Genomic DNA, 24,624 nt, shown 5'->3' on the forward strand with positions numbered 1-24,624 from the left:
TCCATCTATGGTCTCTTCAATGCCACCAGTGTCTGTGTTATTGACTATAGTGTTTTAGAGAGTGAGTTCAGTTTTACCAAACTCATTCAATAACACAAACAAAACAACTGTTCACGGCAACCATCATGTTCCATGAGGTTAAAATGACTGTTTTTGTCAGAGGAGCCTGGTGGCTTTGCAGAGAGCAATTTAACGGCTTCAGTTCCCCGTCAGAAAGGGTCTCAAGGTAAAAATAATTTAAATAAACTAAAATATTAAAATATAGCGTACACTTAAAGGGTTAGTTCGGGTTTCATGAAGTTGGGATTGTATGAGTTACTTATTCATGGTCAGTGTATTACCTACAGGAGATGACTGTCGGCATGACCCTAGTTTGAAGAAGCAGACAGAAGTACAGCTGTAGGACGCTGATACGTTTCTTCTGCTGCCATCGCAGCAGGACATTGCTTAGTTTTTTCTGCCACACTCCTGTCTTCTTCTACTATGGACTGCCATCTTCTGTAGGTAATGAACACTGGCTAAAGATAACTACCTCATACAACCCCACTTCAAAGAACCCGAACTAACCCTTTAAAGACGGTTTTCAATCAGTTGCAGCAATACTCAAGTGCTAATGAAGAATATAGGACTAAGTAATCATGTCATTGTGCACAAAAAGCTGAATCCAGCTATTGAAAACTTTGCACTGCCCAACTTTCATCACACGGTGGGTGCCAAATGAAGCAGGTGTCTGTGAGGCCTAACAAGCTCTTTTCACTGACCCCTATAGATGACGTCACACGTACTAACGAACTTCACTCCAAACCAGCCTGCTACATTCATGGCCCTACCCATGCCTGTAATTTATTCAAGACTAGGACCAGGAATAGTGTGATGTGGAGGGGGAGACGGTGGTGTAGGGGCAGTGTGCTTGAATATTAGTGTGCTGCCCTCCCCTGCAGAGAGAAACTGTGTCATAATGCCGGACTCCTTTTATGATTCAAATCAAGGCTATTGTCTCTGTAAGCGACCGGCTCCGCTCTGTGCAGCAGAACAACTGAGGCACTATACGCCGGCTGCAGAAAATGAGTCCACTGCCATGGGCAGGCTGAGATAGCAGGACTGAAACTCAGTACATGGGCCGTGGGGATAACAGGAATGCCTGCACTTTCTGCCATCATGTAAACACAATTCACGCTCTTATCTGCAAGTCATCAACTGTAAACATACAAACAAACAAGTAAGCTTGCACAGGATTGGACACATCCCACCCGACTGCCATAATACGGAAGTAACTTCTTTACTGACTAAATCTGTCTTTGTTTCTTTACTCACAGATTCAAACCTGATGTAAATATTTGATTTAAAGCTATTATCTTTGTGCTAATGTTAGCAACATTTCACAATGCAAGTTTAAATTTTTATATTTAAAACTCTTGTAGCTAAGATCACTTACAGTTTGATCTGATTGTCGTATTGCTAGAATACAAAATAACCATCAGAACTGACTTTTTCCATCATTAACTAAGAATATAACCTCCAGATTCAACCAGCCTTCTGGTGTGCATATCAAAGCAGGTCATCTGTGGATCTGGATTCGCAGCAAAGAATCATAACTTAAAATGAATCCTGATGTGCTGAGTCTATCGGCTTAATATCTTATTTTATATATGTTCTGTGCCAAAGTATGCAATTCGCAGCTCTACATTGCTGTAAAAAGAAAACCACATGAATAAACTGTTGATTCAGTGCAGACTGTAGAACAAAAGACAGACAACTATGATCTTTTTCTGTCAAATCTAATAGCTGTGCTGCGATAGATACGTTGTTTTTTTTATTCATATCTCAGCAAAGTCCTAATGTGTGTTGGTAGATTTGGTGTGTGTGTATGTGTGTGTGTGTGTGTGTGTGTGGTTAGGGTAGTGGTGGGCCCGATGTTGGGAAGCTCTGCGCAAGGACTATCTCGCGTGTGTGTGTGTGTGTGTGTGTGTGTGTTGGGGCGGCGGTTGAGCGAGAGGGAGAGAGAGAGAGAGAGAGAGAGAGAGAGAGGAGGCGGAGTAGCAGCAGGCTCTGGGACAGACGGATCGGGAAGGAAAAGTTTTTCAAAAGTTTCAGGAGGTTAACGGAGAATCACAGCAGCCGTGGCCGAGCTGCGGAGGATAATACGGGATTGGGACCTAACGCTTTCCGGCTGACTTTATGAAAAAATCCCCACCGATCTTGGAGCCTTAATTTTTATGTGAACTTTATCAAGGATGTATTTCTACTAAAAGCCAATCTTGAAACGCTGGAAACTTTTCCACCGAAATGGAAGGGAATATTCCATGGATTATTCTGTCACTCTTATTGTTTATGCATATTTGTGAAGGTAAGTCTAATAAATTTAACTTTATCGTTTAGTCTAATATTCGTAGCATACAGGCGTCCATCGGTGGACTGGACGCGTCTGGGCATCCACCGTCCGGCTCCAAATTGAATTGGGGCTATCCCTCATTATCTGGGCTACTTATTGAGAACTGAGGTGCACTTTCTGAACTTTTTGATTGTTTTATTTTTACTTAACAGTTTATCAGTAGTTTGAGTTTCAAAAAATAACGGATAATCTACGAGGTTTTCCAAAGTCCCATGGAATAATTGAACCGCAACAGATAACAGATCCCGGAGACGTTTACACGCATCACGTGTCAAAGTATAACACACTCAAGTGTTTTAGTGAATAAAGTTCTCAGTGCTGTATGGGTAGAGTAGATAGAGGTATTTATACAGATAATATCTGATCTTTATGCAGTTGATGGTTTTCTAGTGTTGGAGAGCGCTGCTGCTCCACCGACTTAACAAAAGAGGAAAAGCAGCTCCTGTGCCATCAGCTGTCCTTTTAAAGTTTAGCCAAAAAGCTCAGGCTTGTGCAATGATGTTAAACATAAAAACAGGGTAAAAATAAAAAGTGTTTAACTGAAGCAGGGAGTGAAGTTACCCCCCTCCCTCTCTGAACAAAGACCCTTTAACAAACTGGAGATATTGTCACTGGAAGCGGCTGAGCAGTGACAGATATGATAAATTTATGCCTCAGACAAACTTGTTTCCAAGCAGAAACAATCTCTTCGTGTCAGCTATCTCTATCAAGAAAACTTGTATCTGCTTTTGACAAAGTAAACAGCAGACGTGTCTGCAAGATGCCACAAGTGGCAAAGGCCTGCTGTCTGGGAAGCTTGAAATTTGTATCAGTGAGGGGAAACATCAGTTTGAGTATCTCAGTGATGTTTTACAGAGTTAATATAGATCTTCTATACAAATACTCTTGTAATGGAACATTATTTATAATGATTCAATGATCTGAGGTTGAAGTGAATGACATCAAGTCCTGTATTAGTTGTGTGGCTCTCTAACAAATTTCTCAATTTTCCACAGGGTTCCGTTGCGTGGATAAATACAGACCTTGTGAAAATGGAGGGACATGCTTAGAATCACCTTCTCGATGCATGTAAGTGGAACATATGTAAAGATGTACCAAGATAAGACCTGTGGGCCAGTGTTTCCTTTCAGCAAAGGCTCCAATCTGAGTTTTGTTCCTTGCCTTGGTCCTTCAGAAACTCATCTTCTGAAAGGCATTCATACCAAACCTGTAGGCCTTGTGTGTAAATTGATTCACACAAGCTATTATTCGTCAGTTGGTTCTTCACAGGTTCAGGGTAGAGATTCATTCCCAGGCTGAAGCGAATGTGCCCTTTTTATATCCAGTTGGCTGTTAATTTACAGCATTTACATGAAAGTGGTGAAAGATTAGACAAATTGATTAGGCCTACACAGATGAGCAGCAACGAGCCTCAACATGTTTGGCTGCAACACTCATCTCCTGCACCTGTTTGAGAGCTTTGTCAGACATAAATCACTGCATTGTGCTGCTCATGAGTAGAGTTTTCCCTCTGTTTCTTTTTTCATTGTCATCTTCAATGTGTGTTATTTTCTAATGATGTACAGTTTACCCTTTTCAAACAATAGGGGTTCATTTCTAGGCTTTTTAAAAACTGTTTTGATTGATTGTCTTTGTTTCCTGCCTGCTTTGGGCATTTTTGAGCTCTCACATCTTTTGGCAGTGATAAGGCTTTTGTTTTTCAAATTGGTGAGGGGGGTTGTGTGGGAACACATTACAATAGTCAAGCTAAATAGCCTACAGTGCCTTGCCCTGGGGTCACTTGTCCCTTTTAAAAACCCTTTAGCTTAGGAAACATGCCTGAGCGTTTCAGATGGAGGAGATACAGTCATTGGTGGAACAAAACCTCCTTGGCTGCCAGCTGCTTCCCTCCAAAACAGTACATTTATTATTTTATTGGAGTTATTTGCAGTTTACAACACTGCAGGGTTCAAAGTTGAGCCAATATCATAAATGTGCTTTTGACAAGCAAATAATAAGTCAAATGTTTCTATTTTTCAAACATAAAAGCAATTGTCGAGTTCTTTGAGGTCGTTATTCTGCCAGTAGCAGCCATTACACACCAGCCAATGTATAACTTGACTGCATGTGGATCGAGTAACCACCACCCACATTTTTTAATCATTAGCTGGAGCCAAGGTGGAGGAGACTAACTCAGTGAGTAAATGTATAATTTTATGCTGCCAGATCTTTTTTCAGCGTAGCTAACATCATTCTCTGAGCAAATCATTTATTTTCAGCACCACACAGAAATAGCACTTCCCTCCTACTAGTGAAAAATCTCAATGCTTAGTCTAGCTTGTACATTAATCTCCATATTTAAGGTCATCTCATCACAGGGGATGTGTTTTCCTTTGGAGCACACCGTTCATTCATCCATTGTGCTCCTTCAGTCCTTTGTGCTGTGTACATGTATGTGTACATAGGTCAAGAGTGTAGGACTTGGGCATGTGTGATCACTAAGCTTGGTCCGCGCCAAGAAAAATAAGCACTTAAAGCATCCATGGAAAGGATTTCTAATGGAAGGGGACATCGAATGTCATACCACACAGTGTAGAAAGGGTCCCATAGCAGGGCAGAGCAGTGGAGCGGAGCGTGGCCACATGAGAGTGGTCAGACCAGTCGTAGACAGAGGTGAGTGGTGGAGCCACCCCACCCCTTCCCCTGGGAGCCTGCAGAAACAGGAGATCCAAAACAGCAGAAAAGATCCTTTCTTCTACCAGATACCTGCCTGAAACCTGGCACCATCAGAACAGGTCGTAGAGAGGGAGAGAAGAAAGGCCACAGCAGAGTGAGGCCAATACAGAGTCGAGAGACAGAAGCAGAATGCAGATACAGATACATGTTGTGGCATTTGAGAGGAATTTGTAGAACCAGTTGAAAACAACATTGCTGGAAATCACCGATGTTCCACAGAAGCTGGCACATTGTTCTGTGCAGAGAATGTTCATCTGTTCCTAGTTGACCAACCACTGTGTTGTTTAAGTTTTTCTTACAGCAAGTAGCTTCTTAAGTGACAGTACAACTGTGTGTATGGCAGCTACCATTGTCAGTGTCCCAGATACCAATGTATCCTCTGTCTAGTTGGCAAACACTGTTATGATACCACACTATAGCCCTAACATGTAAGACGTCTCAAAGTTCTCTCATAGTTCTTTATCTTGTTAACTTTTAATGTGTCTCTGAGTGCGCTGACTTCCTCCTCAGGTGACTTACTAGTCGAGGTTGTGGGCCAGAGTTGCTGATAGGGGATTACAGTAGTAATCCTGTGTCAACTGTTCAAATGAACAAACTCTCTGAATCCCATTTCACCTGTTTCAGTGACCCAGAAAAGATCAGTTAATGCTCTAAGTCTGAATGGGCTGAGCATTCCAACCTGGCTTCACAACACACTCCCAACGTATTGGCCGCAACCGCTAATCAGATGGTTGAGCATGATTGTTGATGAGTGGTTACATCACTGTTCCATGAGCGATCAAAAAAGTTAAACTCCAGGTTTCACATTGTGTGTGTCTGTCCGAAGTCTGAGATTAGCGGGGACCTAAATTAAACTACAGTTGTAAACTGAGGTCTTGTGTGGAAAGGGAAATCCAGTATCTACCAATGAATGGCAGTCTGATATGAGTGAACCTGTGAAGAGCTCAAAGGTCATTACAAGAGTTTGTGTGTGAGATGATTAATTAAGGCGGGTACAATGTTTGATGTGAGTTTGATGAAGATGATTCTCATTGACATGGAAGGCAAATTCTTCCTGTTTAACCAGTTGGCTTTGTTTGAGGGCTGCAAATAAGCACATGTAGGCGAGATTTTATAGTTCTTCATGTCTCCTCAAGAGCTGATGTTGCTCAAAAAACAACAGCTCTGCAAAATGGCCTTTTCTGAATATAAATAGCTCTGCTCAACATGGCATAGATTAATATAATGTGTGTGTGTGTGTTCTTCTTGAAGTTTTTGAAGCAATTGCTCTATGATCTCACTGTAACCCAAAGTTTTGAACTTGACAGTGAAGGGCTGAGAGTGTCACAGAGAGTGTGGCCTTCTAGGTGAGCAGTCAGAAGTCCAGTTGAAGAGCCTCCGGCCTCTCAGCTCCACCCTATCAGCAGAATGTGCTGCCTAGAGAGGGCCACGGTGGCGTGGCCGGAGGAGAGATAATTAGGCAGATTGAGAGGGTGTCATTCAGAGAGGATCCAGCTGGAGGGATCGGACTGGGGGTAGGGAATGGGTAGAGGGAGGCTGGGAAGGAGGGAAGGAGTGGGGGGCGGGGGGTGGTCTGCGTAGAGGACAGCTGGTGGATGTTGTGATGGTAATCCAGTGAAGTCAGATCTTGACAAAGGGGAAGCATAGGGCCAGGTGCTGCCATTGAGCAGTCAGCCGCCCCCATACTGCGAGAGACAAGCTTGTGGAGGAATGAAGCCGGTAGCTCTCAGTCCCTCTCGCACATGTTGCCTCTCTCACAGTGCAGCGGCTTTCTCTGCGTGTTGTCCCAGCTCATCCTCTGCCTCTGTCTCTCAACACAGTGGCAGATCACAGATTACAACCAACTCTTTCCTCTCAGATCTTTCGAAACCGAATTGAAATAAATGTGAGGCTTCTCCGCTGTGTGAGGCCCACAGATGGATTCAGTGGTCCTCTTCATGTTACAAATGCTTTGCCCTCGGCCTCAGTAGCACAGTTAGCATATAAATTGTGAGTGTTCAGTTATGACCCTGTAGTAACTCCCAACCTCTTAGAACGTGATGGAAGAGGACATCTTTGACTTTGATAAGGAACAGACTGTTTCTCTAGTAAAAAGTTTGTAACTGCCTGCTTTATTTTACTTTTGTAAAGAATTAAAGAACTGTATATGTTTTAAGAGAAAGGACACATACAATTTCTCCTTAATTCAATAAGGAAACAAATCTCATAGAAATTAACAACTAACAGCCACTAGCCAAATGCAGGTAAAATGTGCATTGGGCTGGTAGATGTGCGTTACTCATCAGCCATAAAACAAAAACAATGAGTGGCTGGTAAAATGTTAACATACACTAGCCATTTGCCCAGTCGATGAAAATTTAATTTTGCACCCTTGGTACAACCTTTCCAAATGCAAAATGCAGCTCTTAGAAGTTTAATTTACTCAAGATCAGATGAAAGTGTATTATTGTTTAAATTTTTTTTAGAGTAACACAATTCACAAAGAAGTGGAAATATGCCAAGGCACATATTTACTGACAGACCGTAGCAAAGAGACAGATTATATTGTTAGCTTAGTTCAGAGCACCTCAGGGCTAGTGTTTTCTTTGGCATCTTTATGGTGGATTAGAAAGGAATGCTTAGTAAGATTCCTCCTGTCCCTCTGGTGCTTTCAGGTTATTGTCCGTACCTCACATCCATTCACCCTGGTAGCCCCTTCAGGAATGTCTTTAACAATACTGTCAGCCTAGTCACATTGAGAATGGGATGTTTGGAATGACTTGTTTGATTTGCAATTAGTTACTTTGCAATTTTGTGAGGCAACATATAGCCTATATCACTCACGCTGTCCTGGCAGGCAGATGGAGCCATTGTGGAACGCTCTGATGCATTGCAGACTCAGTAGTTTCAAATGACTTATTAGAAGGATGTTGGTCATAACCATGACGAGATGAGTGCTTTCTGATGTAGAGGTTACACCATCATAGGGAGTAAGATTTAAGGTTTGTTGTCCTTCATCTCTCTGGGTCATGACTGGAGACTGGGAGCTGTGGTTCCCAGGCCCTGTCACAGGAAGTGGTGCCTTCTGACCTCTCTACTACGCACATCCTGTCTTATCGAAGAGGCTTAAGCAGCTTACTCAGCGTACTCAGATCTCTGTGTTCCTCAACTTTCTCATCTTCTGCCTAATTTTATTTCATCTTCTTAGCACATTGCTACATTGTGCTGAAATTGTTTCATCCCTGGAATTTATAACCGAGTATGTGGAAATGAAAATTGTGCGCTCACTCGCGCGTGACACAAATCTAGAAAACCAGCCCTGTGTGCTTGTATTTTATTATTCTTTTTGGGTTCGATGTTTGTCTGAACCACACGCTCATGTCGGGATAAGCCTGCATCTGAAATCCCATCCCCTGGCTGTTCTTCAGAGGAGACATTCAGCCAGGCTTGATTGAAATAACTGAGGTCCGCCAGCAAAATTTCCCTAGTCTCTCCCTCCCCTTTAGAAGAGGAAGGGATGGGTCCATCATTAAATGATTCAGGAAAAGGCATTCGCTTTTCCACTAAGCACACTTTCCACAGACAACTAGGCAACATTTTGTCAATGTTTACCTTTCCCTAATTTAAGATTTATCAGAGGCTAAAACACAGTTGCTGCATTGTTTTCAATTTGTTATAGTTTTTTAAATGTTTCATTAGGTATGTCTGGCCCACATCCTTCTTTAATATCTCTTGTAGTTCTTTTTCAGGCTGTTTTCTTAGTGTTCTCCTTGGCTTATCTTTGCTTTGCCAGCGCACTATAAACACATCTTTCTTTCAGGACATGTGAGAGTGCTGGTCTCAATCAATCAGTTTCTGTCAACATTATTAAAATTGAGTTGTTTTTTTTATCAGATGTGTAGTTTTATTTAAGCAACATTAACTGTACAACAAATGTTTGCTGTGAAATGAATTGCAACACTGGCCATTAGAAGGGCTGAGATATCTTTTGTTCCATGTTTGCACTGTTAAGGCTAACTTGAGACAAAACACTGAAGAAGGCATTGCAGTGGATCTTTCGTGTTTCGCTCAGGGTCTTTTAAATTTCAGTTTCAAAGTTTAACTAAATCTGGTTCAGTTTAGGTGGTTGGGTGGGGTTTTTGTGGTTGAGTTCAGTGGAGAATGCTTTGAAAGACCTCGACCCTGGGATTCATGCAATGTGGTTATGGGCAAACGAGTTGCTATTTGAAAAATGTCAGGGAGTATTCTTCCAAAGGTCTGTTGACACTTGAGTCAGATTTGTTCAGATAGTGTATGAACTAAAACTGTAAAAACTTCTAGCACTTGTCTGGCCCTTTTAATAGCAGCATTACTTGGCAACAATAGTACATTTCTATTCTCTCGGTGCAGAAGATATGTGCAGTTTGGATTCTGAATTTATATGCTTATGCATGTAAATGTGAGTGTTTGGGTGAGAGCGATGCACTGACAGCTGTTCTAGCTTTTCCTTCAGATGCATTACCGCTTTTCCTCAAGAGAAAGTTAAATGTCCTCATATTCACATGTTTAATATTCATGCTCGAGGGGTGCTCTGGAAACCTCCCTCTGGAGATTTCAATACCTCCTTTGTGTGCCTAAGCACAATTGTTGAAACAAACTTTGCACTTTAAACTGTGAAACACCAATCCTTTTAGACATGATCATACTTAATTACCAGACTGAATTGGTTCTGCATGTTGCTTAGTGCTACCTGCATATGTAGGGGATCACTCCTCTGAAGTGCTCCAACTGTCCTTACGAAACCCTGTCTCCCAACACCCCCTTTTTCTCACTCCGGCTCTCTCTCACCATGGGTTACTGTTGCCAGGCTACAGCCCAGGCCTGTTGGTCCGTGTAAGCCCAGGCCTGAAAGACTAGCTGTTTGGGTCACTGCTCCCCCCCAACACTTTCATACAAAGGAGTTCTGACTACTTTAGCTCTTTTATTTGGGCCACAAAACACTCCCCAACCCCCAATCTGGCTCTTTGCTGAGAAAGGGAGAGCCAAGCTGAGGAGAGCAGAGCAGAAGAGGCTGTTTGAAGGAGGGGGGAAGTGGATGGGCTCCTGTTGGCAGTGTGGTGTCAGTATGGACTCGCATAAAGGAGTAGAGCTGGTTCCTGCTTGCTTGTGGAAGGAGGGGGCGAGGGAATGAAGCTCTGTTGAGAGAAAGAGACAGTGTTGTAAGAGTTTCCCCAAAGATTGATATTTCTTTTTAGCAACCTCACGTGAAAAAGGATTTTGTATAAGTTGTTAGCTCCTGTTATGCAATAAAGAAGTTGAAATCTTGCCCCAATTCAAAAGTTTGTAGTTCTGTTGTTGTTGCTCTTTCTCTCCATTTGGTTTAGGAAATGTCCTCTGAGATAGGAAGACTCCTTTATACTTGTTGCTTTGTGGTGCATGACTGTGTGTATGAACCGTGTCAGAGATTACAGCCTCTTTGTTCACAGGTGAGCCACCCTTTGACCTCTGGCAGAGTAGCTGCTATTGTATAGGAGAGGATGAGCTCAGGTTACCCTGCAGTGACCCAGAAAGCAGGAAAACCGGCATTGTGTTACACGAGTATAGATGACAGAACTCACTCACATAAATCAAACTGTTTTAGTCAGATGGTCCTTATACTTGATGCAAAACAACAAAGAAATCAAGGCACATTGCTGAAATGTCATATTTCAAATGTACAAAAATGTTTTATGAGGTCATTTGTATTTTCTAAACTATTCTTTATTGAATGTTTGATGATTGCTATCACCTTCTTCCTTCTTTTTTAATTTTTCTGCAAATCTTTTCTTCACGATACTTCTCTTCCTCAGAAGCTGAGGCTGGTTGTAAGTTTCTTTCTTTGTGTTTGGGCGTGTAGTGATTGTTGCATGTGTTTGCTTCGTTGCAGTGGTGCCTTTGTGTTTTTATCTTGAAACTCTGTTAAGAGGAAATATTAATGCATGTGTTTTTTTTCTTTTTTGGTGGATGACCATATCTCTTGGGTGGTGTTAAATAGCCAATGTGTGTGTGTGTGTGTGTGTGTGTGTGTGTGTGTGTGTGTGTGTGTGTGTGTGTGTGTGTGTGTGTTGGTTAGTGGGCTTGTCCCATGAGCAAAACACTCCAGTTGTTTTGGCTTAAAGTCTGGCAGGAGAGGTAGATGCCAGACACACAGAGGTGTACTGACAGATGTGGACAGATGCACGGGGCCAAGGCTGCAGCTGGCAGGAGTCCTCATGTGTGTTGACACGGAGAGATTACCCATTCTGGCCATCCCTCCCTTGCACTCAAAGACCTCCTCCTCATCTGCTGCACTCTCTTCCTCAGAGGTCAGAAGTCGGCACTCACTAAATATGACTCAGGGGCCCATTGCACAACAGCAGCCTGCACCTGCCGTCCACATCCTCCACAAATAAGGCTGGGCCCAGACGAATGCACAGTTCCTGTCCCTCTTTTCCCAAAGGCAGTGGAATCCACGAGGTTGTAAAGAGCCTGATAAGGAGACTCTTGAGTGCACCAGGACAAAGTTGCACGTCTCTCACAGTCTCTCTGCACTGATAGCACTCTGTTTTGTGTGTTATGGGAGTAGCAAGTTGGCAATGAGTCAGGTCTAGACAAAAGAATGTGTGTTTTGGCTGCTCAGTTCAGCGTACATTTGTATATGCTGACAAATAATTTATCAGGCATAAATGCTATCGTCATTTTCACACACCCATCCACACACAAACATGCATCCATGTACTCTAACACACACAATTAAACACCAACGCACTTCATTCTCATAGTTTAAGACACATTAAGTATTTTTGGATCTTGATAGGAAAATTAACATACTCTTTGACACACAGTATTTCTTAGAGTGGGTTGTAAGTTATTCTCTCTCCACAGAGAGTAACAATGGTCTTCGAGGAACAACATCCTGTAAAGACTGTAACTCTTTGGCTTTCAATACCAGTCAAATGCCCACATTGCAGAGTGGCTCCTGAGGAATTTTACTGTCGCTCGTACTGTATTGTATGCCGTCTTTGTGCCACATTCGTGTTTAATTTTTTAGTGACACACAAGATTCCAGACATAGTTAATTTGCCTCTAAATAAACCCAGCCAAGCCATGACAAATAGCCATGGGGACCAAGGGTGGGGGTGGGTAGGGGGTGATTGGTTGGGTGTCAGGCTTGCTTGTTCGTCTGTGAGGTTGCTAGGGCAACAGGGATTGTGCATTCGGAACGAGTGCGGTGTTTTCAGAGCAAGGGACGAGGGATTACAGGAAATATGACATGACATTCTTGCTGGACCAGACCACTCTCTCCTCCTCTTCGTCCCTCTCTCCACCAATTCCACCTTCTAAAAGACATTCTCTCCTGCAGAGCAGCCCCACCCGCTCCCTGCAGCCTGAGTGACATTATCATCACAATTAGACGGGGGACCTCTGACATCTGACCTCTCAGCGCGTGAGAGGAGGGGGTTGTTTTGGGGAAAGCCAAGCTGGCGTTAAGGGGGGCTTTAAGAGTGCAAACTCCCCTACAACATCACAACCAGTGCAGCTTCATTTTAACTTCCAGACCAAGTCTCAGTGCCTTAGTGCTAACCTTGTATTGTAGTCTTGTAAAAAAAAACTCATTCCCAGTGCCATTTATAGTTGTTAAACCTAGATAGTTGATACATTTTCTTGATTACATTTCTGTGTATGCACATTCATGTGTATTCGCCTGTGCAGGTAGCTCTGCATGTTCATCCCTGTGGCTCCTTCATTTCACCATTGTCTTTGTGAAACTTGGAAAAAAATGGCAAACAAAACTGTGTAGTGTCCAGTTTTTCTAAACCGCAGCCGAATAGCCAGAGAGAAAGCAGGCAATTTCAGTGAAATCTACATCCGCATCAGTTCATCCTCTTTAGCCTCGCCTGGAGCGTCTTCCGTCTCCGAGAGTCAAGAGTCTCAACATTTTTTAGTCTTTGTTAGTCATGCTTTATTAGAAAGGAGTCAAAAAAGCACATCAGAAAAGTAAAAGATGAACAAACACTGGTATAGTGGTCATGCTCCTGTAAAAGGGAACAGATGAAAACCCATTGTTGATCCTGCCCAGGGGTTCTTCTCCAATGAAAGAGAAGACAGAGCCCAAGGGCGGGCCAAAACCCAGCCGTCACTGCCCTGTCAACAGCATCAAACAATCAAACAGCCTGTTTGAAGAGGGGGTTTGTACCCAGCCAGAGGCTCCACTGTGGGTGTAGAGTTACCAGTTCATACTGGACTCCTTAGTAAGTCCAAACCTTGTCTACACTCCCATAGGACCTCTGCAGAGAGCTGTAGGAGACCCTGTTTATGTGTTTATCTCTGCTTCTTAGTGGAGCAGGTAGAGGTCAGGCTTACACAATGTCTAAACAGCCTGCGAAGCAGAGTAGCAGCAGCAGCAGCAGCTTGAATCCTCCACCTGTGTCTACACAGGATGCTTTCAGGCACAGTATTCAGTGTAGGTCACTCATGTTTTGGCAGCACTCAGGGCGCCTCATACACAATCAGTGCAGTTACGAGACAGAAAGTAGACTTAAAATATTAAAATGGGCCTCACATCAAGTCACATGGCCTTTGTGGGCAGGAGAAGAATGACTGAAAAAAAACAGCTAAAACGTGTCATGTGTAGATAAGCCATTAGTGTTTCACAAAGAGATGGATGTGTTGTCTCTCTCGAATACCACAGCTGTTTCTCGTATTCACTTCATGTGTGCTGTGTGTAGTCCTCATTTTTCTCATGTCAGTATTTTTGCCAATTGTTAAGTTTCCAGACTGCTGTTTCTGGGTGTGTTCTTTTTCATATATGAGAACAGAAACAAGAGCTGAGGTGCGGAAAAACTGTAACAGTGGAGGAATGTTAGCTGACATGGAGAAACTGAGGCTTTCCAGCTGGAAATAACAGATTGTGTGCCTTGTTAAACCTATTAGACACAGAGACATGGCCTCCCTCCATCTTAATATTTCAAAAATTGTTTGTGAGTGTATGTGTGTCTCATTCCATGAACAATGTATTGCATGATTAGTGCTTGTGGAGTAAGCTAAGTTAATATAAATTCAGTCCAGGGCCCAGGCGCATTACTCATGCCAAGGTATGAGTCAGGCAGCAGGCTTCGCCAAGATGTCATTGGGCCCTGATTACTAAACCCAGAACATGATGGGAAGAGGGCTACACCAGAGTTGGAGTGTCACAGCTCCGTATTAGTTACCTTAACTGGTCCGCTTGAGACCTGTTTCGACCTTTAGGCCAAATACATCCTAATGTGCGTGTGAATTTGTTTTTCTAGATGTCGTCCCGGATTCATTGGTCCTCTCTGTAAGCACCTGGATCCCTGTCATCGATCGCCTTGTCTGAACGGAGCAGCTTGTAAGAGCCAGGTGGTCAATGGTATCCCACAATACACCTGTGTGTGCCAGAGAGGGTTCAGAGGTACATATATCACAATTTGTCTTTTATATATGAGAAGGGAGATTGAAAGTTTATGTTTTAACTGAATTCAATTCACTATTTAATCTCCAGGCCAAGACTGCTCCCTCATTGATGCCTGTGCCACCAGTCCCTGTGCCAACGGGGCCCGTTGTGCCAATTGGAATAACCACTACAACTGTTCCTGCCCACCTGGCTTCCAGGGAAAGAACTGCCGCAATGACATTGATGAGTGCCGCAAGCCTGGCGTGTGCCTCAATGGTGGCCTCTGCATTAACACCCATGGGTCCTTCCGTTGTCAGTGCCAACCTGGATACAGCGGGCGCACATGTGAGGTGTCCACCCTTCCCTGCGCCCCATCTCAGTGCCTTAATGGGGGCACCTGCCGACAGACCAGTGACCATTCCTATGAGTGTGCTTGCCTACCAGGTAAAATTGCTCTCTATCCTCGTAATAGAACACACATGAACACATACAAGCAAAATTAGTCAGTGCGTAGACCCTGCTGTTTTCCCAGGCCCTCAGCACAGTGGTTCAGACATACAGAGTTTCCCAGCCTGATGACGTAGACGTTAGTGCTGTTACTGGGATTTACGCCTCTGTCCCAGGTCAGCTTCCTGTGTGCTATTAATAGCTACTGATGGGAGATGAGATGGTGGGAGAGTTGAAGAGGCAGCCCACCGGCACTCTACTCCACTCTGCTCCGCTCACAACAGAAGGAATTTACTTTATGGACCTTCTGGTTTCCCACTGGGGAGCTGACAGGAAATGTCTCTTGCCAGAGAGGAAGTCATTGAAACTGTGAGAGATTATAAAACAAGCAAACACTGCAGGGAGTGCAGACCTCTGAAGCAGGCAGGAGTCATGGCTGTTGCTGGCATAGTATGGGAACTGTCATGAGAAGATGTAAACAATCAGACACCCTCTGAACCTTTTTACTACCCACGTTGCCCCACACCTCCTAAAGTGTGGGAAGTATGACTCAAGGTTATGAGTAGAAATGCTTAGTGTCTGGAACAGGGACCACTGAATGTTTAATAAACTCTCACTCTGTGTGTGTTACTGTGTCTGTGTATCATAACTCTTTTCTCTCCATCTGTCCTGTCTCAGGGTTTGAGGGTCACAACTGTGAAAATAATGTGGACGACTGTCCAGGTCACAAATGTATGAATGGAGGAATATGTGTGGACGGAGTCAACACCTACAATTGCCAGTGCCCACCAGAGTGGACAGGTACAGCTCTATTTACATCATATTTAAAACAAAACATTTATATATGCAGTATATCATGGTGAGAATGTGTGAGCTAATATCTCACCTTTCCACAATAGGACAATACTGTGCTGAGGATGTCAATGAGTGTCTCATGCAACCAAACGCCTGCCATAACGGGGGTACTTGCTTCAACACCATCGGCGGGCACACCTGTGTTTGCGTCAATGGTTGGACTGGAGATGACTGCAGTGAGAACATTGATGACTGTGCCATAGCTGTCTGTTTCAATGGTGCCACGTGCCATGACCGTGTAGCATCCTTCTTCTGCGAGTGCCCAGTTGGAAAGACAGGTAAGTGGGTTTATCAAATCACCTCTGCACCCCTCTTAGTCCTAGCTGCCGAGTTGTAACCGTCATGTGTTTTCTTTCTGTGCTTTCTGCACAGGTTTGCTGTGCCACCTTGACGATGCATGTGTGAGTAACCCCTGCAACGAGGGTGCAGTGTGTGACACCAATCCTCTTAATGGCCGTGCCATTTGCACCTGTCCTGCTGGCTTTGTAGGCGGTGCCTGCAACCAGGACATGGATGAGTGTTCGATTGGTAAGCCTGCAGTTTGTGTTTTTTACCATTGTTAGTGTTGTTTTATGTTTTCTTCAGATGTGTTTCATGTACTGATCTCCTGCCTTCTTCCCACAGGTGCCAACCCATGTGAGCATTTTGGGAAATGTGTGAACACAGAGGGCTCCTTCCAGTGCCAGTGCGGTCGGGGATACGCTGGCCCCCGGTGTGAGATAGACATCAATGAATGCCTGTCCATGCCCTGCCAGAATGATGCCACTTGCTTGGACCGGATTGGAGAGTTCACCTGCATCTGCATGCCAGGTATTTAGACCTGATAAGTTGTATTTCAGCAATCAAACAATGTGGAACTCCTTATTTCATCCTGATGTCTTTCACATAGGACAGACTAAAACCAATAGCTGCATGGAACAACTGATTGCTTAAACTTGACCTTCTAAAGTAGCTTTATCCACAGTGCTGCCATACTGACTGCCAGTGCAGACTATTATGTAATACATCCCCATTGACATTGGGGGTATGGAGGCGCTGCTCAACTCTGAGTACACTGTACAAGCCAGACAGGGTATTAGTTTGGACTAAGTGATGGTTTGGACATTCAGTGACAAAAACACAGTGAAACTCTCACGCACAGTCCTACATGCATCCTGGGGTTTTGGGAACTATACAAATTAGAGCTGGGAGTCGGGTCTATAGGACTGGATGTGAGAGAGGGCCAGCAGTTAGGGGGAGGAGTGTGCAGTGAATACTAATGAGAGGTAGAGTGGTGGGAATGGAGCGGAACAATAGGGCCCCTCTGTGCTCCACTTTGCACCCCTCATACACACACAGAGGGAAAGAGGCCTTTTCCCAGAGCCTCTCCCCCCTCCCCCTTCATTTCCAGAGACAGGCCCTTCCTCCTCACCCTCCTCATCATCAACCAGCCTGGCAAAGCTCATGTGGAGCTGCTGATTATTTCTGATTCCACGCTAGCCTCTCCCCAGGGGCAGCACTCTGATCCACACTCTGTTTCACCTCAATGAAGGAGCCCTTCATAGTTTGCTAACGCAGAATGTATAACATGCGTCTGGTGAATGGGACACTAACCCAGGGAGGGGTAATGCTCCATGGACAGTAGGGTGTGGTAATTTCAGGTCAGTAGAGTAGGAACACTGGGGATGCTCCAGGGAGCTTTTATTCCACCCTGTGGTTCAGCAGAGGCCAGTGTCAAAAATTCTGAGGCCTCCCATGAGAGGAAAGTTTCCCACAGACCCTTTCCTCATTGCAAATAGTACACACAATCACACAGACACCATGCTGGCTCAGACAGACATACTCGTTCATAAAAATTGAACATTGTCAATCTGCTTTAACTGTTTAAGATCTGAATTCAGTTTGAATTTCTCTCTTCCAGGCTACATGGGGACTTACTGTGAGATTGACGTAGACGACTGTGAGAGTAACCCATGTGTGAATGATGGCATCTGTCGGGACATTGTCAATGGCTTCACATGCACCTGCCAGCCAGGTAAGACTTTTTTGACTGATCTTTACTTGTACTCCCTTTGTTCATTTATTTTCCTGTAAACAGCTCCTACTCAGTGACAGCAACACTAAGAACAGAAAGCCAAAGTTTAAATGCCCCCACGACCAGAGGAGGGAGGGTCAGACTTGATACTTCTGCCTGCTGCTGGTTAGAGCCACCACTCATATAAAAAGGCAGGCCCAAAAAGCTGCCTATCCTCTCCTCTTGCCTGAACAAAGACACTATTGTGACCCCCGCCCCCCTCCTCTGTGGAATGTGGAAGGGACAGCAGTCTCCCTCATCCTGCCCTGGTGGTGGGGAACAGCAGTCCTGCTAATGAGATTCTTTTCCAGGTCCGCAATTTACATCTGGGACAGACGTCCCCCCTCCACCCCCCATCTAGCTATTGAGCCGGTGGAGCTGATGCAGGAAGGGGAGGGGGGTTCCCTAAAAGAGAAAACAATCCCACCGTCTCCTCTACCCCCCCTTTGCAGCCCAAGCACCAACACACAGACCATCTTGACACTGTTAATCAACTGAGCAGTGTGCTACCAATGCACCAATTCACCCCTGTCTGGGCACTGTGCCCACTGATTTCAAGCCTGCTCAGTTTCTCAAGCTTTGCAAACTAGTACAATTTATATTATTATTATTATTATTATTATTATTAATGTTTTTTAAAAAAGGAGCCCATCCAAACATTCCATCTAATTTTATTTATCTGTGCTGACATTCCAGTTTAGAGTCGGCATTGCACAGGCACAAAATGTAGCTTTAAGTGAAGTTAGCTGAACCTGCATAAGTTGCATTGCTGCCCAGATTTTCCAAACCACCTGATAGCAATATTCATTTATTTTCAGATCCACCTTGCATGCATTCAGTTGTTAATCTCCCCTCAAACACATTATCAAGGTCACAGGCTTTCCAGTGTATTTAGTAGTGGTCATCTCAGCACTGGTCCAAGTGCACAAATGACATGTCCTTAACCAGTCGAGACGCTCTCAAACCCAACCTTAGCCAGACGTCACTAACCTACCCGCAGACCTCTGCCCTTCAGAGAAGAGACAAAACTGCCCTCTGACCTGAGCATGGACCCTTCCACTGGGCCTTCTTTCTGACCCTTCACCTCTGTGTTTGTATGTCCCAGGGTTTACTGGCACCATGTGTCAGATCGACATAGATGAGTGCGCCAGCACACCCTGCCAGAATGGAGCAAAATGCTACGACCGGCCCAATGGGTTCGAGTGCCGCTGTGCTGAAGGTAAGGGCTTCTATACCTAATAGTTGTCAGTGGATAGTTGTTTAATGGGACACAGCTCAAGATGTCTTCCCAGGCAGAAGAGCAGATGAGCCTTAACCACTTGTTGGGCTGTGTTTGGTCTTTGTTAAGTGTTCAATGTTTTGGGGCGTCAGCTATTGCTCTGAATGTCTGCTGGCCGAGCAGACTGACTTGAGGCCCCTAATCCCACTCTTTCCCTCATCGGCTCTCAGGATCATGGGGTCACTGAGGACCAGCAGTTGCCAAGAAAGGAGCCTTGGTCATCACCCCGACATCTGTTCATCTATTAAACCCCCACACACCACCTTATGCCACATCTTAACTTTCATTCCTTCACATTTGGTCATGTCCATGTTAGAAAACATACCCAGATACAGTGAGCTATGGTAAAGTTTGTCACAAAGGCTGCATGTATGAGCGGGCTGTGTGTATACATTGATATTTAACATGTTTATTTGGACCTATGCCTACGGAGGAGCCTGCTTCATTGTTTCAGTCGCCAGCTGCTTGGTATTCCCTGTGTTTGTGGGTCCCTTCTGTTGAGTGAAGTGGCCCTGTTTGACGTGGTGCAGTCTATTGTTCCCTCCGCCACTGAGAACAAAAGCAGGACTGGGAGGCCTGTGTAGGGCCCTTCTTTACTGCTTTGCCCAACTCAGCACTGCACTACACACATACCACACAAACCAACACTTACTTGCCCAACACGCAGACACTGTTGACATGGAAACCACAGCAATCAGAACCCAAACTGTAGAACCTTTTATACGGAAAAAGTGGGAAAAAGAGTGGAAAAAAAGAAAAAACAGGCCTGACCAGATTCTTGACATCAATCTCCATTTATGCTTTTTTCTTTTTAGGTTATGAAGGGACACTCTGTGAGAGTAACATTAACAACTGTCAGCCTGACCCGTGCCACCATGGTACCTGTATAGATGGCATTGCCAGCTACACCTGCAACTGTGATGCCGGCTACACAGGCTATCGCTGTGAGAACCAGCTCAATGAGTGCCACAGCAGCCCTTGTCAAAATGGGGCCAAGTGTGTTGACCAGGTCAACAGGTACTTCTGCCAATGCCAACATGGAACCTCAGGTAAAAGAAAAGCATATATCATTTGGATTTACACTTTCTACACTGAATCATATTTTCTAATGTTTGCAATATTCTAAAAGCCAAATGTAAAAACTCCAACTCTTCTTCAAACAGGTATCAACTGTGAGATAAACTTTGATGACTGTGCCAGTAACCCATGTGACTATGGCATCTGCAAAGATGGCATCAATCGCTATGACTGTGTTTGCAAACCTGGCTTCACTGGTAAGTCCCTCTGACGCTGAAATCACAAATTTGCTGTGAATAATCAACTCTCATTGGAAATGTCGACAAACACACTTTGATTATATCTAACATGTCTCCTGCCAGGTCCCAAGTGTAATGTGGAGATAGATGAGTGTGCATCCAGCCCCTGTCGCAATGGAGGGACATGTGTGGACGAAGAGAATGGATTTCACTGCCAGTGTCCTGCAGGCTTTAAGCCCCCTTACTGTTACTCCCAGGTGGACGAGTGTGGCAGCAGCCCATGTGTCCATGGCTCATGCAGGGATGACATCAACGGGTATGAACTGTTACAGTCTGTTTCACAATTTAAAGTGACTCTTGATTTCAATGAGAAACTTCGCATGACCACCTTGTCGTTTCAACTTGTACATCAATTCATTATCACTGACTGTACATCTGTATTCCCAGTTACCGCTGTGACTGTGAGCCTGGATGGGTTGGGAAAAACTGTGACCTGGACAGGAACGACTGTTTGCCCAGTCCCTGCCAGAATGCTGGCACTTGCATCGACCAGCTCAATGGCTTCACCTGCAAGTGTCGCCAAGGCTTCAGAGGTAAGGGGGTGGCATAGTAGCCCAACACACAACAACCAATGGAACAATCAATGTTAAAAAGTACACTGCTCACAGAGGAAAATACAACTGCAGTAGTTTTAGTCATAACTGAATATCTTACAGACTGAGATATAGACATCTTTTAGTCTAAAAGATTCGTACCACGTCTTCTATCATTTTCCTTCTACTCAACTACGATGATCTACCTCCCCCTAGTGGTGCATTAAAAATGTGCAGACACATTCACCAGTATTCACCAGTAAGTCTTGACCACATCATAATACAGTTATATAGTATATTTAAATGTCTTGTCTGCCTCTCCAACAGGTAACCTCTGCCAGGTGAACATTAACGAATGTGCATCCAGTCCCTGTCTGAACAAGGGTACTTGTGTGGACGGTGTGGCAAGTTTCACCTGTGTGTGTGAGCTTCCCTACAGTGGACCCACTTGTGCTGATGTCCTCACCCCTTGCTCCCCTAACCCTTGTGCCAATCATGCTGTCTGCACCCACACGCCAGACTACTTGGGCTATCAGTGTAACTGCCAGCCAGGGTGGCAAGGTAAGCAAATTTAGTACGAATCATCTCAGTGCCAGCTGTGTGATTTTCAGTAAGTCTTATAAAACGTGTCTTCTCATTTTAAACTCCATTGTACCCTTTATTTGCATTCTTCAGGTCAGCTGTGTAACGTAGATGTGAATGAATGCATCTCAAACCCCTGCAAGAACCGTGGGACCTGCACTAACACACCTGGAGCCTTCCTGTGCTCCTGCAGATCTGGATACACTGGGCTGAATTGTGAAACAGACATCAATGACTGTTCTCCCAGTGAGTGGTCACATAAAGGATGAATACTATAATATTCTGTTACTGTCAAACACAACACCAGGTCCATGCACATTTACTCGACCTCCATGCACATTTACTCGACCTGACCAAAGTTGTCCTCTTTATGTGCCATCAGATCCATGCCTTAGTGGAGGTTCCTGCATGGATGCTGTAAACTCCTTCCACTGCAGCTGCCTGCCAGGCTTTACTGGGCCCCGTTGTGCTTCAGAGATCAATGAGTGCCAGAGTTCCCCCTGCAAAAATGGAGGCACGTGCACAGACTACGTTAACTCCTACACCTGCACCTGTCGGCCTGGCTTTACTGGCATCCACTGTGAAACCAACATACCTGATTGCACTGAAAGGTGAGTGAGTGTGTGCGTGCGTGCGTGCGTGCGTGCGTGCGTGCGTGTGTGTGTGCGTGTGTGTGTGTGTGTGTGAAATATCTCAATTGGCCTTAATTAGCCTGCTCATAGACACATGTATGTAAAATTAAATACATGTTTTTATTCATGTCAACAGCTCTTGCTTCAATGGAGGGACGTGCTCAGATAAAATCAATGGTTACACCTGTACCTGCCGCTCAGGCTTCACTGGTTCCCACTGCCAGTATGAGGTCAATGAGTGTGACTCCCAGCCCTGCCTCAATGGAGGCATCTGTCAAGATGCCCTGGAGTCCTTCCGTTGCTCCTGCCCCAAGGGCTACACTGGCAACCGCTGCCAGGTAAACGCACACACTCGCAAAAACTCTTTAACGGTCCTTCTAAGCCTCAAGTCTTCACACCTTTATGCTTTTCGATTGATAAATACTAACAATTTTTCCATTCGCCTCTTGCCTACCCAGACTCCAGTTGACTGGTGTAGACGCTCATCTCCCTGCCAAAATGGAGGACGGTGTCGCCAAAAAGACTCTTCCTTCATCTGCGAATGTTCTAACGGCTGGTCTGGACGTTACTGTGATATCCATAGGGTTTCCTGTGAAACAGCCGCTCGCCAGAGAGGTATTTATATGTTCTGTATGTGATGACATTTGAAATCTTGGTCTGTGTTTGTGTTGTAACTGAGTAATTAAAAGATTTTTTTTGACAAATCTTTCTAATCAGGGATCCAGACCGATGATCTATGTCACCATGGTGGTCACTGTGTCAACACTGGGAACAGCCACTATTGTAAATGTCCTGCTGACTACACTGGAAGCTATTGCGAAAGCCAAGTGGACCACTGTGAAGACAAACCCTGCCGAAATGGTGCCACCTGCAGGGGATATGTGGGAGGGTACCAGTGTGATGTGAGTGCATTGCTTTGTTAATATAATGTGCTTCTCTGACAGATTTCAGCAACATCAGTCTTCATGGTGCTTCATAACAATAGCGGAGATTATGTAATTGTCATCTGCATGTCATTACAGTGTATGCCAGGCTATACTGGACAGAACTGCGAGATAGAGATCAACGAGTGCCAGTCTCATCCTTGCCAGAATGGAGGCACATGCATTGACCTGGTGGGACATTACATCTGCTCCTGCCCTCCTGGGACACTCGGTATGTGAGCACATATTCAACAGAAAACTGTGTTTATTACTGTATGTGAATAAAAGATTAAAAAATATATAGTAGTAGTAGTAGTATTAATAATTCTCTCCCTTTACAGGTGTTCTCTGTGAGATCAATGAAGATGACTGTGCTCCACCCCTGAGGATGCGCAATGCTCCTCCTAAGTGCCTGAATAATGGCACCTGTGTGGACAGAGTGGGTGGATATCGCTGCAATTGTCCCCCTGGATTCACAGGAGAGCGATGTGAGGGAGACATAAATGAGTGTCTCTCTAACCCCTGCAATCCCTCCAACAGTCTTGACTGCATCCAGTTGCCCAATGACTACCAATGTGTCTGCAAGCCTGGCTTCACAGGTTAGACAACTGGAGGCTCCCCTTGCCTCACAATGTAATTTCTAAAATACTCTCCTCAAACTGTGGAGCTTTACCATCATTATTTTGTGTTTAGGTCGCAGGTGTCAGGGCAGGTTCAGTGTGTGTGAGTCTCAGCCTTGTCAGAATGGAGGAGCCTGTACTGTATCCAGCAGCTTTCCACTGGGATACACCTGCACATGTCAGCTTGTAAGTATACATTCACATTAAAGGTTAAAACATAATATTTTATGTTATAGTTTATGCATTATAGCATCTTCTTCTTTTTTGTGTTGTTACAATCTAAGTGTAAAAATTATGTTTACTTTAGGGTTATACTGGGCTCAATTGTGAAAGAAGCATGTCCTGTCGGGAGCTGTCCTGCTACAATGGAGGTAGCTGTGCTATTACCACAAGGGGGGCGCGTTGTACGTGCAATCCAGGTTTTGGCGGGCCTCAGTGTCAGCATCGCGATATTGAAGGCTGCGCCTCCCAGCCCTGCCGTAATGGCGGTGTGTGCACTAAAGAGACCAGCTTCCCGTACTTTCACTGCCAGTGTCCCAGTGGCTATACAGGTAAACGGTGTGAGCAGAGCATCAGAACCCCTCAGACACCCTCGTGCCCTCTGGCAGACTGTCTTGGCAAAGCCAATGATGGCGTTTGTGACAGGGAATGTAACATATTCCCTTGTCACTGGGATGGCGGCGACTGTTCTCTAGCTGTGAACCCCTGGTCCCGCTGTGCACGCTGCTGGCAGGCCTTCAACAACAGCGTGTGTGATGAGTCCTGCAACAACGTTGACTGTCTGTATGACAACTTTGACTGCAAAAGCAAGGAGAAAGTTTGCAAGTGAGTATACTTCTTTCTTTTTTATCCCTTACTTATCACTGATCTGAAAACTTGAGCTGAT

The 24,624-nt window shown here is 44.7% G+C and overlaps 1 protein-coding gene across 1 annotated transcript in view; it reads left to right on the plus strand.

Annotated features, from left to right (window-relative positions):
• Window positions 1-2,103: 2,103 nt before the first annotated feature.
• notch3 (notch receptor 3) overlaps window positions 2,104-24,624 on the plus strand; it is a 28,699-nt gene continuing 6,178 nt past the window's right edge. The window contains exons 1-24 of the mRNA XM_084372209.1: window positions 2,104-2,347; window positions 3,388-3,460; window positions 14,374-14,516; window positions 14,607-14,942; window positions 15,624-15,746; window positions 15,845-16,078; window positions 16,173-16,328; window positions 16,425-16,610; window positions 17,701-17,814; window positions 18,959-19,072; window positions 19,948-20,181; window positions 20,296-20,406; window positions 20,512-20,704; window positions 20,836-20,981; window positions 21,309-21,542; window positions 21,657-21,809; window positions 21,946-22,174; window positions 22,332-22,533; window positions 22,654-22,810; window positions 22,913-23,097; window positions 23,218-23,350; window positions 23,460-23,717; window positions 23,812-23,924; window positions 24,046-24,563. Of these exons, the coding sequence (XP_084228335.1) occupies window positions 2,287-2,347; window positions 3,388-3,460; window positions 14,374-14,516; window positions 14,607-14,942; window positions 15,624-15,746; window positions 15,845-16,078; window positions 16,173-16,328; window positions 16,425-16,610; window positions 17,701-17,814; window positions 18,959-19,072; window positions 19,948-20,181; window positions 20,296-20,406; window positions 20,512-20,704; window positions 20,836-20,981; window positions 21,309-21,542; window positions 21,657-21,809; window positions 21,946-22,174; window positions 22,332-22,533; window positions 22,654-22,810; window positions 22,913-23,097; window positions 23,218-23,350; window positions 23,460-23,717; window positions 23,812-23,924; window positions 24,046-24,563 (4,406 nt within the window). The 5' untranslated portion in view covers window positions 2,104-2,286. The remainder of the gene's footprint in view (window positions 2,348-3,387; window positions 3,461-14,373; window positions 14,517-14,606; window positions 14,943-15,623; window positions 15,747-15,844; window positions 16,079-16,172; window positions 16,329-16,424; window positions 16,611-17,700; window positions 17,815-18,958; window positions 19,073-19,947; window positions 20,182-20,295; window positions 20,407-20,511; window positions 20,705-20,835; window positions 20,982-21,308; window positions 21,543-21,656; window positions 21,810-21,945; window positions 22,175-22,331; window positions 22,534-22,653; window positions 22,811-22,912; window positions 23,098-23,217; window positions 23,351-23,459; window positions 23,718-23,811; window positions 23,925-24,045; window positions 24,564-24,624) is intronic.

The sequence above is a fragment of the Pagrus pagrus genome, assembly GCF_965226575.1.
Source record: "Pagrus pagrus genome assembly, chromosome: 13".
NCBI lineage: Eukaryota > Metazoa > Chordata > Actinopteri > Spariformes > Sparidae > Pagrus > Pagrus pagrus.